General features: G+C 45.4%; 4 protein-coding genes across 4 annotated transcripts; 1 reads left to right on the top strand and 3 right to left on the bottom strand.

The window, feature by feature from the left end:
* Positions 1–823, bottom strand: F4822DRAFT_358081 (uncharacterized protein). The gene is made up of 2 exons (XM_051456067.1): positions 717–823; positions 1–649 (listed from the first exon to the last, which is right to left on the bottom strand). Exons 1-2 carry the CDS (start codon positions 749–751, stop codon positions 427–429), a joined length of 258 nt encoding a protein of 85 aa, XP_051311709.1. The 5' UTR covers positions 752–823; the 3' UTR covers positions 1–426.
* A 3,760-nt stretch (positions 824–4,583) lies between these two features.
* On the bottom strand, positions 4,584–6,992 carry F4822DRAFT_432792 (uncharacterized protein; the record flags this gene model as incomplete). Its single annotated transcript, XM_051461714.1, has 3 exons — positions 4,584–4,717; positions 4,785–5,609; positions 6,770–6,992. 3 exons carry the CDS (start codon positions 6,990–6,992, stop codon positions 4,584–4,586), a joined length of 1,182 nt encoding a protein of 393 aa, XP_051311708.1.
* Positions 6,993–10,056: 3,064 nt separating this feature from the next.
* On the bottom strand, positions 10,057–12,332 carry F4822DRAFT_357909 (nucleotide-binding domain-containing protein). Its single transcript, XM_051456066.1, has 2 exons — positions 11,420–12,332; positions 10,057–11,371 (listed from the first exon to the last, which is right to left on the bottom strand). The coding sequence occupies exons 1-2, from the start codon at positions 11,845–11,847 to the stop codon at positions 10,582–10,584; spliced, it is 1,218 nt and encodes a 405-aa protein (XP_051311707.1). The 5' UTR covers positions 11,848–12,332; the 3' UTR covers positions 10,057–10,581.
* A 555-nt stretch (positions 12,333–12,887) lies between these two features.
* On the top strand, positions 12,888–14,245 carry F4822DRAFT_432790 (uncharacterized protein; the record flags this gene model as incomplete). The annotated part of the gene is made up of 6 exons (XM_051461713.1): positions 12,888–12,986; positions 13,051–13,428; positions 13,493–13,713; positions 13,767–14,008; positions 14,054–14,181; positions 14,234–14,245. The coding sequence occupies 6 exons, from the start codon at positions 12,888–12,890 to the stop codon at positions 14,243–14,245; spliced, it is 1,080 nt and encodes a 359-aa protein (XP_051311706.1).
* Between the last annotated feature and the right edge of the window lie 1,088 nt (positions 14,246–15,333).

Genomic DNA, 15,333 nt, shown 5'->3' with positions numbered 1-15,333 from the left:
CGAAAACTACCTAGGTACCTAGATACTGCTTGTATGACTCATTAATTCATTCTCCCGTCAATATATCGTTATAACGTCCATAACTTGCACATTCTTAGTGTTTCGGTCGGTGGAGTAAGTTAGCATAAAGAAACCTAAGGGAGGAACACGGCCTCGGTACATACTAATATTCTGGAAACTCTTTATCTTGTAGCACAGGAAACTTAGGTGTTTTTGGCGACGTATGTGTGCTCCTTAGGGATTTATCTTCTGTATCTCTTAGCATGGCATAGGCATGTCTAGTCAGGTAGGATGACTTACTTAAGACCACGCTAGCCTGGAGAGTGTGGATTGCAATAGCAGTGTACATATTAATTGTCATGATCTCTGTTGTCTACTGTTATGATGGGACGGTGTAGATATCGACAAGCGCGTTGGCAGAACGGATCAGCCAAGACGTGAAACAATGGAGTTTACTTCCGTAGCAACCCTTGCCTCGCGAGCCGCTTGAGCATCGGAAGCATTGCTTGTTAGGGCCTGAGCAGGAGGTACAAAGTCTGGTCCATTTTCGTATCTATCGAGACGATAACGTCTAAGGCTCTTCGCATCGCCGGGATGGGAGGTGGGTGGATTCGTAACGAAGTGGTGTTTCGGCTTTCGTGGGGTTGACCTGTCAACGGAAATAACCCACACATGTTAACAATATCGAAGTATCCCCGTAACACAGATTGACTTACCCATCATAACTCGATTTATTCGAAATTCCAGCCATGACTTTGATGATAGCAGTAGGCTAATTGGCTCGTACTGTGTTAATTGTTTTTTTAATAGTTTTGAAATGTCTATGCTATCCTTACGGGATCTCTTGGGAAATTTAGCAAGGTGAACTGGATATTACCGCTATTTAATTCATAGTAGGCAGCTGAATAGATAACTCGACCCAGGGAAATCATTAATCAATCCAAGGAGTCAAGCCAATTAGAGTTAAGATAATTTTAAGCCGCAATAGTCTCCTGCAACTCATGCGTTGACTAGTCTCTTACATACAACTATTGCCTCATAACTGTCGGTACTAAGGGGACCCAATGGCACCAATCACCTCAATGCAACCCTCTTTAGGAAGCCTTCTCATACGTATACTGCCGAATACCTAGGTAGGCCCTAGATCCGTTGGCCGAAGTACTGTTCAGGAAGCTCCGTAATGCAGCGATAACCTCAAGTCAAGTGAAGGATGATCTCGTGTGCTGATTAATACGACCCTAATCTGCTGAAGTTTGGTACAGACCAAACTTGCAAGGCAACCTCTGAATACACCTTATAACCTCCTCTATAGAGGGTAGACCCTGGTCCACACGCTGTACCATTTAGCTAGATTGAATAAAATATGAAGGAGGATGCGAGCTCAGCGACAAGGTATCCATATCGATCTCTAGGGTACCTAGACGGGTGGACGCGTGAACGGTTGAAACGACCGAATCGACTTTTTTGGCGGATAGCTTCCTAGGAACAGATGAAGAATAAGTTAAAGTAATGATCTCCATCTAACCAAGATATTTTCTTCTAATAAAGGATTAACTTACTATATCCCGTTTATTTCTGCATTGGGATTAACCATCGTAGAGTTGTTTTTCGGTCCTCGCAAACTCGTCAGGGGGAACATCATGTTCTAGCCTTATCCCAAAGCTTCGTGTAACATAACGTAATTATAGGAGAGCGATCACTAATGGGCCAACCCAACCGAGTTCAGCGAGGCTAGATATCGACGTAGCACCAATGCGCAGCGACTTTCGAAAACGTGCTCTTCAGGATGCGACCTACCTGACATGGCCATCATAGCCGAACCCAATTTTCAGCTTCATGCATCAATAAGGTAGTAGTGCGTCGTGCGAGCAGAGCCGACCTTCGAAAAAAGCTCTGATAGCGGTCTTGTGTAACACAAAATATGTGTCTAACTCTGGGAACATGGACCGTTGGATGTCCTAGAAGAGCCCGGTCTTACAATGGATACGGTTTAACTAAGGTGGATTATGTGATCCTGGACTGCGCATGATATATTATGAGTGGCTCGGTGGAACTTCTGGACAATGTGCTCTGTCCGGATTCCGGCGGCAATTCCCGAATTTCTGTGATCGCCATCGAGGATAGTTCGCGGACGACTAGGTTAACGCCGTTGTTGGGGGCCGGTGGTATCCCCGCTCGGTTCAGACAAGGGGGATCAGAAGGAGCCACGCACTGACTGCCGCAGGAAACACATAATTGGCCAAACAAGTCGTTCTGGAGTGTCATTATCGTGCTGCATTAGTCGTCGCCCGAAAAACTAGTGATTAAGCAAGTACGATTGTTCGCATGACCGGGTAGGTGGATCAGTTGACACAATGTGGTATGGATCGAGATGAGACATATCTCCTGTTCACCGAGAAAATAGCCTAGTATCGCCAAAAGGAGCAAAACTGGCGGTGTAATGAAGCTTGGGTACGCGAACAAGCAAAGCCCGACGCGAACTTTAGCGTTTGCCTCGTTTCATGATCGTCAATGCATCGGGTTTGTTGCTCGGGCCGACGGTGCGCTTTTCTTTCGCTCAAAGTAGCAAGAGGGCTGACCGACACAGCAACCAACAGAGATAGCTCGGAAGAACATTAATATGTCTCCGGTCAAGTGTTCAGCCGAATCTGCCAGAGGATCGAAACACCTAAGAATAGGTCAACAAAGATCACGTGAACCTCGCCCCCAGCGGTCTTACACGTAGTAAGACGGAATGGGTCTTAACATGGATGAATATATGCAAGTACCTTGAGACTAGGATTCTCAGTACTCTAATACCTGAAAGGGATAGCAGCATAGTAGGGTAAAATATAACATAACGGTGAAGGTCAAAAAACGACGACCAACACTTCCCTCGTAAGCTTTATGTATTCGTAGGTAAGTGAAAATGGTAGGTTAAGACAACATATGGAGAACAAGAAAACTCGCCGTAAAACGGGAGGAGCTGCGGACTCGTCTTTCTTTTATGTGTAATATGCTGGTCGATTATTAACCCGGATACGCTGACACTTATGATATACAATTTTTTCCACTTGCCAGCTTCAGTAGCAGCCTGATGCTGCATGAGAGATCATAGAGAACTTTGTTCTGCTCATATTGCATATTGCAACGATGACGAGGCTCTCCCCACCAACACACTCGCATTTATAAATCGAAAATGGCAATTTGCTTCGAGTTCCGCGTCCTCGACCCCTGTCGTATCCCTGCCATGCCCCTGTCTTACCCCTGGGATCTTCGCTGACTCTTCCTTTTCTCCCATCACCCGCATACGTTGGTATCTGATCGGTTGCTTCCCACCTCTTTTCAGATTTCGCTTCCATACACCTATTGGGTACGATTATATACTTCGAAGTTTTAAGAATTATCACCATTGAAGAATCTAGAAGCTTTACCATGGGCTCCTACATAATCACAACTATATTTAAGTTATTACCTTACGCGTTTCTGTAACTGTATATGAGGGATTTACTGAAAAAGCAAGGCGCGGAAGGCGCTCGATCGGCTTCATCTGATGATATGTGTGTGGTATCCCGGGAACATATAATTGGGTTGGCTTGCATATGTATCATGCACCACGCCAGGGGGTTGCCATGCTTACATAGACTGGCCAAAAAAGAAGAACCTCTGCCCGTCCTCACGAAAGCTAACATTCATCAAATTATGACCTCTGTGGGACACGATGCATTGAAAATAAGCCGAATATACTATCAACTACCCTTTCCTGCTCGGTGGATAGAATGTGCCGGTTTGAATGTGACATTAACTATCGAGCGGCACATGCGCCACAAGCCATCCTACTTCGTCAACTACCTAGGTATCTAGTAAGGCGTCACCAGGCACTACTCACCGAACATTCCTTGTCCTACTTCAATACTTATGCATATATTGATACCTGTTACTGCGGGTACGTGATGCAGACGGGGAAGGAATTCCCGTGTATTCCTACACTATGGCTTCTCGCACACCCACAAAACACCACCCAACATACCAATCTTCTTCTTAGACCCTTAACCTACCTAGGTACTTACCACTGACGCTTATATAGGTCCTGAAGACACATGACCCGCGTCTCTTCCTCATACAATCTGGCGATTAACGCCACATTCGAGCCATACCCCACCAAAAAGCCACCACTACTATGATATAGGAACTGTAGCAGGGTATTATGATGGTAATGCCGCCTAGAAGACTTGAGAAATAATGAGTGTTAGCATTAAAAATAGAAGCTAAGATCGGGAGCCATTCCAATTTACGTCAAAGGCGAAAGACTAGCGAACAAATTTTGAATACAGCATAGAAGAGATATCATAGCGTCCCTCATACATCTAGTAAAAGTTCCATGCCTTAGCATCTTTAAGTTTCTCCCTGTATTCCCATAACGCCCTCTTTCCCTCTTCCGCCTCCCTCATCATACGCCCGAGACCGTACCATTGAGGCCTTTGGCATATAGGGCAGAATTCAACCCACTCATCTTTTGGTTCCTTAGTGGGTTGATACTCCCTTGCATCGTAGTACCTATACCCGTCGTCGCACTCATACCAAATATCTCCATCATTATCCATCTATGCTCGGTAACCTACATGCTGGAGCGCATCGCAGAGTGCTCGTACAAGCAGGAAGCGTGAAAGTTGCACACGGCCTCCCTCCGTGTCAATGTGGCGATATAAATTCGTTGCATTTTGGAAGAAATCTGAATCTTGCTACCTGTGAGAAAGGGACCTACGCTGAAGTTTTATCGTATATGGTACATATTTAAAACTCACCTAACATATCTTCATAGTTGTCTGCTTTACAGCCGTTGACAGGATCAAGCCTTCCGATCGCTGGCTCGTGGACGCTTTTCGGTGAAGACGGGTATATTAAACCCCCAGGTAGCCATCTGGCCGCACTCTCAAGTGATCTACTCTCTTCTAGACGCTCGAAGCATGATTCAAAGCCTGTTCTTACATCAGATGGGGGCCACCAGCCCAACCCTGAACACCAACGGTCTCCATATTTGGTAGGGTAACTCCAGGCTCTCGCTACTTCGGAAGCGCGTATTTGAGCGACAGAGTCGTACCACCGCTCACAACGTACACCACGAAACATATAGTTAGTGTCAGTGGCGAAGAAGGTGAAGAGGTCCGCGTTGTGTAGAAGCATATGTGTTAAGACCCCTTCAATTTGCATGTATATCCAGCTTTTTGGCTGGTAGTCGGACGAATCAAAAACGGCGTCCCAAATACTGTGCCATGAGTTGTGAGCCGCGGGATCTGAAAGGTTCGGGTCAGCTCCACAGTATATAAGGTAATGCGTAGTCTGACTTATCCGGCCCTCGCCGATGCTTTGCATGAGTGGAATATCCCTTGGCGTATTGATATCTGTACCGCCTTCGATGAAAGCAACAACACCTTTGAGCCAGCAATTCAATGCCGCGATACCTATAGGGGTCCTGCCTCCATAGCTCTCTAAATTTGGGCTTAAGCCAAAAACTTCAAGCGCAAAGAGCGCTTCTTCCAAGGCAGACGCGCCAGAAGCCCCATATAGCAGATGATCGGAAGGTGAGTCGACCTTCCAGTCCGAGAAGCCAATAGAGCGAAGCTTTCGAACTTTCCGATGGAACTCATTTTTCTCGCTAGATATATTTATCGAACAACACTGCCGTAGTTAAGTCAAATGGCAGAAGATCAGCCCCGTACGACTCCATTACCGAGGCCATGTTAATATATCAAATTTCGAAGGCTTCTAAGACCGCTGGCCTAAGGGACAAAATTAAAGTGGCTGAAATCAGGAGTGGAAGAGATTCTTACTGTTGAAGTAAGGTCAAGGGACTGTCTTCAGGTACTGTATAATGTACAGTACATGGCAACGTCGGTGGTGTAAATATATGTATCAGGACTTCCCCCATAGATTTACATACTAGCACAGTAGTCTATATATCAGACATACAGCTCATATACCGTATCTTTCAGCACTTACATTGTACCATTTTTCACCCGTCTATCACTTCTCACCTTTCCCGGGAAAACCGTAGGGCTGCATCCTCGCTCTCGAAGGTACCTTATAAATCTTTCTGCTTGTAACAGTTCGGGGCCCTCCACGATGACAAAACTGCCGTTGTGACTGGGTCCACAGATAACATGCTGAGCATAAAGGAATTTAAACCCCACCCGTAGGGTTGCTTTAAGTTTTTGACGATTTCTTTTGGATTGGAATGAAATTGACGTTCGCGCCATGATTCCGCCTTCGTTTGTATGCGAGCTATGGAATTTACCCCATGTATGTGAGTGACTACGTAGAGTCTTATTCTCACTGTACTCTACTACTTCCCATCGAATATTAGGGTTGCCCTGGGCTTCTGTACCTACATAGGTAGGTAGGTAACGTTTGACTCAAGTATGGGATTTGAAAGTGGCCGCCTGAGTAGTAACGACGGCGGCAAGCGAGATCCGGCTCGTAAAGGCTAGATATTTTTGAAGTATATGTGAGAAAATCAACACGGACTAGATAATGAGATACTCGCGCCTGTGGGATATTGAGCATAAAATCGAGCTCTAACTCCGCTTCCTTGATATTACGAAACAATTTAGTGGACTTTTTCTTGTCTAAAGCTGCCCACCTGAGCCCTTTACGAATTTGCCACTTGCTTGGTGTTGGTGGATCCCAAAGGCTTTTGATAGAGATAAGCTAAAGCGTAGGTTCCTAGTTAAGATCGCAAGGAATTTTTAAACGACTGAATTGGCGGGATTAAATTCTGAAGGTTACTTACTATTCGGGGGTGAGAAGATCTTGGAATCAGATATACTAAGTTCCTGGATGATATTTTGGAGCAGATTAATACAAGAATGAATACGATCAAGCTTTGCTGCCAACCCGACGAGCTCCGCCGGCGCATGAATAACAGATTGAATTAAACCCTTCGCGGCCTTACTCGCCTTAATGGACAAGCCTAGGAGTTTAGCTACAGTGACAGCTGCTCCCATAATTTCCATTGTAGAAGGATTGAACTTTGGAGAAATCGAAAAGCAGCCGAAGGATGAAATTTTATCCTGATTTAGGTAGTTTTAGGTGATGTTGAGGAGAATCAAAGGTTCTATTCGTGGCCGACATAGAGAAATCTCCTCACTATCATGGCTGTGTTGAGCTTCTTGTCCCACCATGCGCACAACTCTGTACATGTATAGTTAAAATAATCAGAAGCCGGCTTATTTGAGTCAAGAGTGTGGTATCCGTCTAAGACGCTGTATATACACATAAATATTCCTTGTACCTCGGCAAGCCACTATAAGTAAGTACCTAAGCTGTCCACATGTAATAAATGTACGTACCACGAAGCCTGTAAATACCTTGCCTACCTAGGTACTTAGGTGGCTCGGTTTGAAAACTCCGAGGCGGTTTCTTCCGAAGCTGTGCAACCATGTAGGATGATACGGCGGTCTAATAAGCTATAAACTGCCAATGCGCCAAAACGCCGGCGTATTCCACTGCGTCACTATGATTATAGGGAGTAACGCGCTGAAGCCCCCTGTAAGTACAGGGCACTATAATGGTATATGGATTCCAGGTTTATAGCGCTTACCTCCCTACCTAGGCAGAATGGCGTCAGTCCAAGTGCCGACCGTGCGATTAGTATAAGATTCACTGTCCAATTAAGACTATGTGATTGGCTCAAAAATCTTAGTAACAGTAAAATACAGTCTGTGTGGGCTATCCCTATATTGTGTAATCGGAGTCGATGCTTTACTCGAAGATTTGATAATATCAATATAGCATAGTAGATATGTACATATCTCTAAGCTGGTTCACTAGAGTTTATTTCGAAAAGAAGTGTTACGTAGCTGGAGTAGGTTAGTTATTCATTCCGACTACCTAAGAGATATACTTGGGTCGATCTTTGGTGATGATATAGTATGGCTAGGAGCTAGCCGTAGTAGGTATTACAGTGTAACTAGGTATCTAAATGTTTCGTAGCATATCCTGCACTACGACCAATTTCACATCTAATCTGAGATACTGAAATTAAACGTCGAGAAACTGAGAATCGTAGTAAGAACCGACCTACACCCCCGAGATATTGGCCATAATAATTGTGCTACTTTAACTTCTATAAACGTATCCTACATACCCCACGACATAGGTGCCTAGATATGCTACCGCCTCTCAGGGCATACCCAGGTATTACATGTAATATAGTCTATACTGATGGGGGGGTAGTACCTTGGTGGAAGTTATCCACCTTACCTCATTTCTGCAGGTGACATCCATCTCATCTTCGACTTACGATAGATATGCCGTTTCTCGTCTAATGGCTTAGGAGTCAGTTTTGATTTAGGAAAACCATCCCCCATACTCTACCTACCCACAAGCCATCTGAATTACTCCTTATTCTACCTATATGTCTGGGTGAGCCTCCGGGTAATGTAGTCACGGATCCCGGAACACAAAAATAGGCCTGCTACCAAATTTTGTCAACCGGGAACATATTATGTTTGCTTCCTAACGGTGAAGAGTCGTCGTGTATCTTCACTACATAAACTGGGTGACACCAACAAGTTCTTTTCACCCAAAGTCCATTCATTGATACCTACGAGGAAATAGGATGGCCGCATTGGCCGGGCCTCCCAATGATAGCCATTGATATAGGCATCGGTCTTTCGTTTTCGAAATTTAAGAATATAATCCTCAGGCAAACTTCTTACTGTACCTATCTAGTATAATGTCTTCAGCGTAACGTAGCATTCGCATGTTACTCACGCAGATCGCTGCCACTCCTTCACGGCGCCTATGCTCATTTTCTGCGTGCCTCGTAAAGTCGCTGAGCTAGTGGCGAATGATCATTCCCGCCGACGACAAACGGCCAACCAGGTCTTATGTAGCCCCTTTTTTTGACAACTTTATGTATCGTCTCGCGCGGTTACGGGGCATAGGTTTATATGGCGGGAGTATTCGTCAGGGGAAAGGACCGAGGATGATCTAAACGCCCAGAGGCGTTGTGAACTCATACATCTGAGAGGGTTATGAGTTCGTATGGTGGTGGGTATAGGTAATATGGCATAGAGATATTAGGAAGAGGTTGAGCTTCTCCATCTATAGAAGCCTTGGCTGCGATGAATACTTACCGCAGTATCGACTAAAAGATGGGGAAGCCAGAAGAATAAATATCCTAGGCGCAGGCATAGCCTTTTATTGCCGGTAAATTGAAGCATATGTAGAAGTCAGACATATACTAATTCTGTACGATAGCGAATATTTGAACACCGGTGAATTACATCGGAATACCCCTATTTGCCCATTCCACCAAGAGCATCTCGTTCTTAATAGATAGGTTTCAAGTTAGCTCTATTGATAGGGCATTGAATCATGGAGCGAAGCCAATCCCACCAATCAACTCGATTTCTCTTTCACGGCTTGAGACGAATTTTTGGAGCTACATACGCCCTTACGCCATCATCTTCGCGTATCTACCTAGATACATATCTAGGTAGGTATACCGACGAACCCATCGGCCCCCTCCAAATTTTGATCGCGAGTAGAAGCAATGTTAGACATGCAACACGACTACGCGTCAGCTTATCACAACATTTCTAAGTCTTAAGAGGGCTTCCGGAATAAGTAAGGAACTCTCTACTAAAGCGTGTAAGCAATTGCCATAAAACCCGACTTTAAAATTTATTGCGATAAATCGTGGATGTTTTCCTAGGACTTAGGTAGGTTGGTTTTATTTATCCTACGTCTTCAACATATTAATAGCATGATTCTCAGCGAGTTTATCGGCATACTAATTTCTTTGTTTGCCCATTGCCTCTCTCCCCCATTATTAATAACCTCCGAATGGCTTTAGTAGAAATCGTGGTGCGTCTTTTACGCAAGTTGATTATCTCGACCTAAGTCAAACCGCGCGGACCACTGCCATCCATATGCAGGCTGGGTGGGGGGCATCCAATCGGTGAAAGCAGCCACGGCGTCAATGTGAAGTCTCATGGAACATACAATACAAGTACTGACCAATCACATAGTCCGACTGTTCAGCACTTTGAAGGCGTACTAATACTAAGGTGACATTTTTATTTGGATAACAACTATGGAGACCAATAGGTACCTTAGGTGTATGATCCACACCTCAGGCTAAGTACCTACCTCCATCATATACCTGACCCTAGTAAAAACTAAGCCATATATATACGCCCTTGCCAATAGGTCGCCTCTTTAGGTATCTAGATAGGTATATTTTTTCTGTACCCCCCCAAAGCCGGCCCGATTGAATCGATTTAACTTCACTCTCACCCTCTTCCTGCCGTAGATACCTAATATTTCATGGATGGCTTGATATCAGCGTCCGCATATTGATTCAAACTCCTCAATGATTAGCTTTGAAACGGGTCCGCTTCCCTTGTCTATGCCTCATGATCGAATCTGCTTCCTGCCTTCTTTAGTACCAAGGTAGTACCCGAAGGTAATCGCATCAAGCCGCATGATAAAGACGACTTCCAAAGTGGCTAGCTAGCTAGACTTATTCTACGGCCAGAAATCATTAAAGCAGGGAGGGCTTCGTTATATATCGATAGAACATGCTACTCGACACTAAGCAGCCCTATCCCGAGAAATATCAAAAATCGACATATCGACACTAGGCTTCCTACCCAAAATCAACTCGCTCATAACCTTCCCCGTACCCATACCTAGGGTCAAGCCATAAGACCCATGTCCCCATGAAACAAACACACCGCTTGAATTTTCAAAGAGGACGTCGGAATTCAACAAATCTTTTGCATCAACCTTCGAGATTATAGGGAGGATAGTGTTGGTTGCTGGTCGAATGGCCCGTCCCTTGCTAACTACGTCCAATGTTGACGGAGGACTGCCACTGCTGGTACAGACCTGCGCCAAATACTCCCGAGCGTAGTTCACAAGCATATTTTCTTTTGCCTTAGTCGGGATAGCGACTTCGCCTAAAGGTGGGAGTATTGCGTCGTCTTCAACCGGTCCGGTCATCCATATGGTGTTATCATGGCGACCGGCAAACTCAAGCTTTTTACCAAGGACGTTGTTCAAAGCAACGAACGCAACCATCTTCTCAGTCTTCGGACATGGATTACGGAATATTATCCAGTCCCCTGCATTTAGTGCGGACTTGAGTTTGATTGATGATGCGGGGAAGAGCTTGGAATATAAGGTCGGCGTCCAAGGTCCAGCAGCAACGACTAGAGACTGGCATTCCAGTCGCATTAAGGCACCATCCTTCTCGTAGGTGACGGATTTAACTTCGTTGCTTGGAGACAGCTCAACCGCGGTTACAGTAGCGCCAAACCACATATCCACGCCAAGTCGGTAGCATTCAGAATATAACCAATCCCCAATGCCTTTGGGATTTCTATAAGAGTTTAGAATGAAGGTTATTACACTTCAGGATCAAACTCACACTAAAGCATTCGGACCTTGATCTCTATCCGCATTCCAAGACGATTTGAAGCGAAACCAGTCTGGGAGCTCACCCAACCCTATGCCATGGCCATGTTCCATATCAAAGAAACAGTTAGGTTTATAACCTGCGTCGATCCTGAACTTTTCACCCTCTGCGACCTTCTGCCATAGGTTCCATGACAATTTCCCTAATTCAACTAGTTTTTCGTGGTCAAGCCCGCGGAAGTCATGGTGAAGACATCCAGTGCAGGACCCCGAGGTTGCCTCGAACTGATTAGGCAGGGTTTCGAATACGGCGATTTTCCGACTTCCAGGATTCGTGTCGAGAGCAAGATTGAGAGCAGTACATAGGCCAGTCGATCCCGCTCCTATAATCACCACCGTTTCCTTCCCGTTGTGTGGAGCGACATTAGGTCGCGCGCTCATATTGCTATCGTCGTTCGTTTGGGTGTGAAGATGTCTCGAGAAATTGTCGTACGTTCGAAGGAGGGGTATTGGAACTATGGATACGAAGTGGGACCTACCGGTTATTCACCAATGCTTAGGTACGGGTACCCGGCGACGACCTTACGTTCCACGCATACCGGGGGTCCGATTTGACATGATTTCCACCAGCTAAACTATCACGGCAGCCCATGATATTACCAGGCAGCTTGAACAAGGATCTGCAAACTACGCAATCCCTTAATGCCAAATACCAGTGATTCAAGCGCGGCGCTTAACGCAGCAATGCAAGTGGGTTCATACTTCGCTGGGCTAACCAGATCTGGCTAGGGTTTGCAATGAAATTGGGGATAAATGCGAATCACGGATTGCGCGTGAAAGGACGGGACCTTTTTGCGACATAAATCGGCTAACTGAAGTTACCGGCCGATGAAACTCGGTAGATAGTACCAGATAGCGTTGAATATATGCCTCTGGTGATAGGAACGTGCAAAATGCAGCAGATAAATGTATAGATAGGCGAGGGTGACTTTTTTGTGTGGAGTTCTAATTTCGACCTTTCTGTCTTCTAATACTTGAAGAAACAAATGCGACTACGTTTACCTTTTTTCTTTCACTATAACGTTACGATCATCACCCATTTCGTCTCCAGACCTTAAGAGAGAGTGGAAAATAGCAGCGGCTTAAGCGCAGATACAAAGCCGGGAGTCAGTAAACACCAATGTAGGTATTCGTAGCGTCGATCTTATGATCTGTCCGGTCCGAGTCCGGTTGGGACGTCGGTTGGCGTGGAGTTATCCGGGCCATCCGCATACCTAACCCTCCTACCTGGGTACATACGTATCTAGGTACCCGTTTATCGGCTTATGCACCACACTGTTTGCACACAGTCTTCTAACACTGTGCTTTCCACGCATTGATATATCCCTGCTCGCTGTCCTTGTCCGCTCTAGATGGATCCCTATACCTATACCGCCCTAGGCCTTCGAAAGATTGCGCGCGCCGCGGACAGACAGAACATTATGTCTACATATTTTCTTCGAAGAGCAACTTCAACAAGCGCCATTTCTCGCCGCCGCTTATTTTCGTTCATAAATTTTCGAATCACTCAGCCTTACTCTGTAGGTACACCGCAATCGTCGTGCTGTACGCTATACCCTTTGCTGACCGAGAGTTAATATATAGACTGTACTGGGCACCTCCCCTCTGGCGACTACGTTACACTATCTCGATCCATTGGAGATTTATAAGACCGAAAAGCCTTATCACCTCAATGTCCCGCCATCCGCCTTAGCCCCTCACCAGAAGCAATCAAATGAGGTGTCCAAAGCTTATGAGGGTATTCTCATTAATGATTTGCGGGGTCGAGAGTCCGATTTCACACTAGACGCAAACGGATTCCAAGTATTTAGAGATGAGAAGGATCACGTATCCTTAAACTCAGCTCTCAAATATGAAGATTACGAGAACTCACCCGTTGTCAAAGACAAGTACAGAGAAGCTGTAAAAAGCTTTTTGGTTGAACGATTAGGAGCGGGTATAGTGATCCCATTTACACACGAGGTATGTGCGGAAGATTGTGTAGTAATACGAGGCGTCTCTTCGGCGCGCTTCTGATTGATCTTAGGTTAGACGTAGAAGCGAAGTATTCCCACTTCTTCCTAGAGGAACCGGCAAAGCCCCACAACCAGTGCAAGGTGTGCATGTGGGTGAGTGCTTCGGATTCAACTCTCTTGTAGCTGCTAAGTCCTTAGACTTCACGCCACGTTGGGCGGCCGAGCGCGCGCGTATGGTCCTTGGGGAAAGTCTAGCGCATATAACCTTAAACCGACGTTGGCAAGTTCTCAAGTTCGGCCCCTTAACTTCGTTCGCATAGTCCGCATCAGTTTAACAAGACTTAGCATCTGGAGGCCCTTGTTTGGGCCTTTGCATGATTGGCCTCTTGCGCTTTGCGACTGGAAGAGTATCAACCCGATACATGACCTAGAGCCCAGCGACAACGTATATACCCATTTAACCGCGGAGACATACAATGTTTACCATAATCCTAGTCATCGATGGTATTATATCTCAAATATGGAACCTACCGAGACTTTCGTTTTTAAGAGCTTTGACTCAGACCAATCTTACAAAGTGGCACGAGGTATGATATGCTACTGATTAGATGCATTATATTAACCAATACTAGTATGCCCTCACGCGGCCTTCTTCAACGCGAATGCTCCAAAGGGTTGCCGGGCAAGGGAAAGTGTTGAATGTTTGGTTCTAGTAGTTTACCCAGAAGGCAAAGGAGAAGTAGGCCACCAGTCGAACGAGGTATGTGCTTGGGTATTCACCAGATCGAAGTTCAAAGTTAACAAGAGGTCAGTGGTTGCCGTGATACGTAAAGCTTATTCGATTTGTGCGATACAATACTGCAAATCTAGTAATAATTCCGAAGAAATATCCCCCCCAAATCTTAAGCACAGGCCTCCTTTAGGTATCTTCTTATATGTATGATTCTTGGTGCCATCGGCATCCTGAAGGGGTCAAAATATATCACTGCTTCTATATTGAAAGCCCATTTGGAAGTTACCTGAATAGAGCCATATGGCACCGTGTACGAACCACGTCACGCCAATATAACTTTTCCGTTAATTAGAACCATACGAACGGTGTATATTTCCGTTTACTTTTCAACGTTCCCAGAAATATTTGAAACTTCAAGAGCCTGGCCTATTGGTAATCTCTTGACATATATTCGGCTAATATCCTCTAGAACACATCTCTTATCGATCCTGTCCGTACTCTAGCTGTACGAAGCAACACACCATGAGAAAAATCAAGAGGACCCCTTTTGCCAAGATGAAGACAACGGAGCTCTCCGGACAAAGAGGCTACTTGTGTAAGTATACGGCGGTTCCCGTAGTATTTACCTGCTCCCTATTTGCGCAACAACATAATTGTCAAAACCTCCGTATGGTTAGCCTTATGACAATGCCCTTACCACTTGACATTGATATGCCCGTTTGGGATATCAATATCAGGTTTGCATGCACTGCAACAAAAAGCTCGAACAGTTACTAACGTGTCAAAAATCAAATATAGTTTTTCAAGTGGTCGTATGTATTACATCCGGTGCGACCTACAAAACGCCACCTAGTGGGGGTCATCTCACCCATCTTCCAAGGTGACGTAATCCGCCTGGTCGCGCAGCAGCAATCTCGGTAACCTGACCAACGTAGCGTTCAATATCTTATACACCGGTGGGGATAGGCCGGGTTCCGAGAGGTTGATGACTCGAGAAAGGGTTTCCAAAACCAGAATCCACTGCATACTCCAATACAACCCTACCATCCAGTGGTGGCTCATGTGAGCTTTTCGAGTCTGTGAAGCCTTCCGCCTGGAGAGATCGGACATATTTCGAAATGGTGGGGTATTGTATTTGCGACCTTTTTACTATAACGTGTCGCTTCGTAATAGTAGGCG

The sequence above is a fragment of the Hypoxylon trugodes genome (assembly GCF_022578975.1).
Source record: "Hypoxylon trugodes strain CBS 135444 unplaced genomic scaffold F4822scaffold_8, whole genome shotgun sequence".
In the NCBI taxonomy this organism is placed as follows: Eukaryota; Fungi; Ascomycota; class Sordariomycetes; order Xylariales; family Hypoxylaceae; genus Hypoxylon; species Hypoxylon trugodes.
This window is presented reverse-complemented; position numbering and strand designations above follow the sequence as displayed.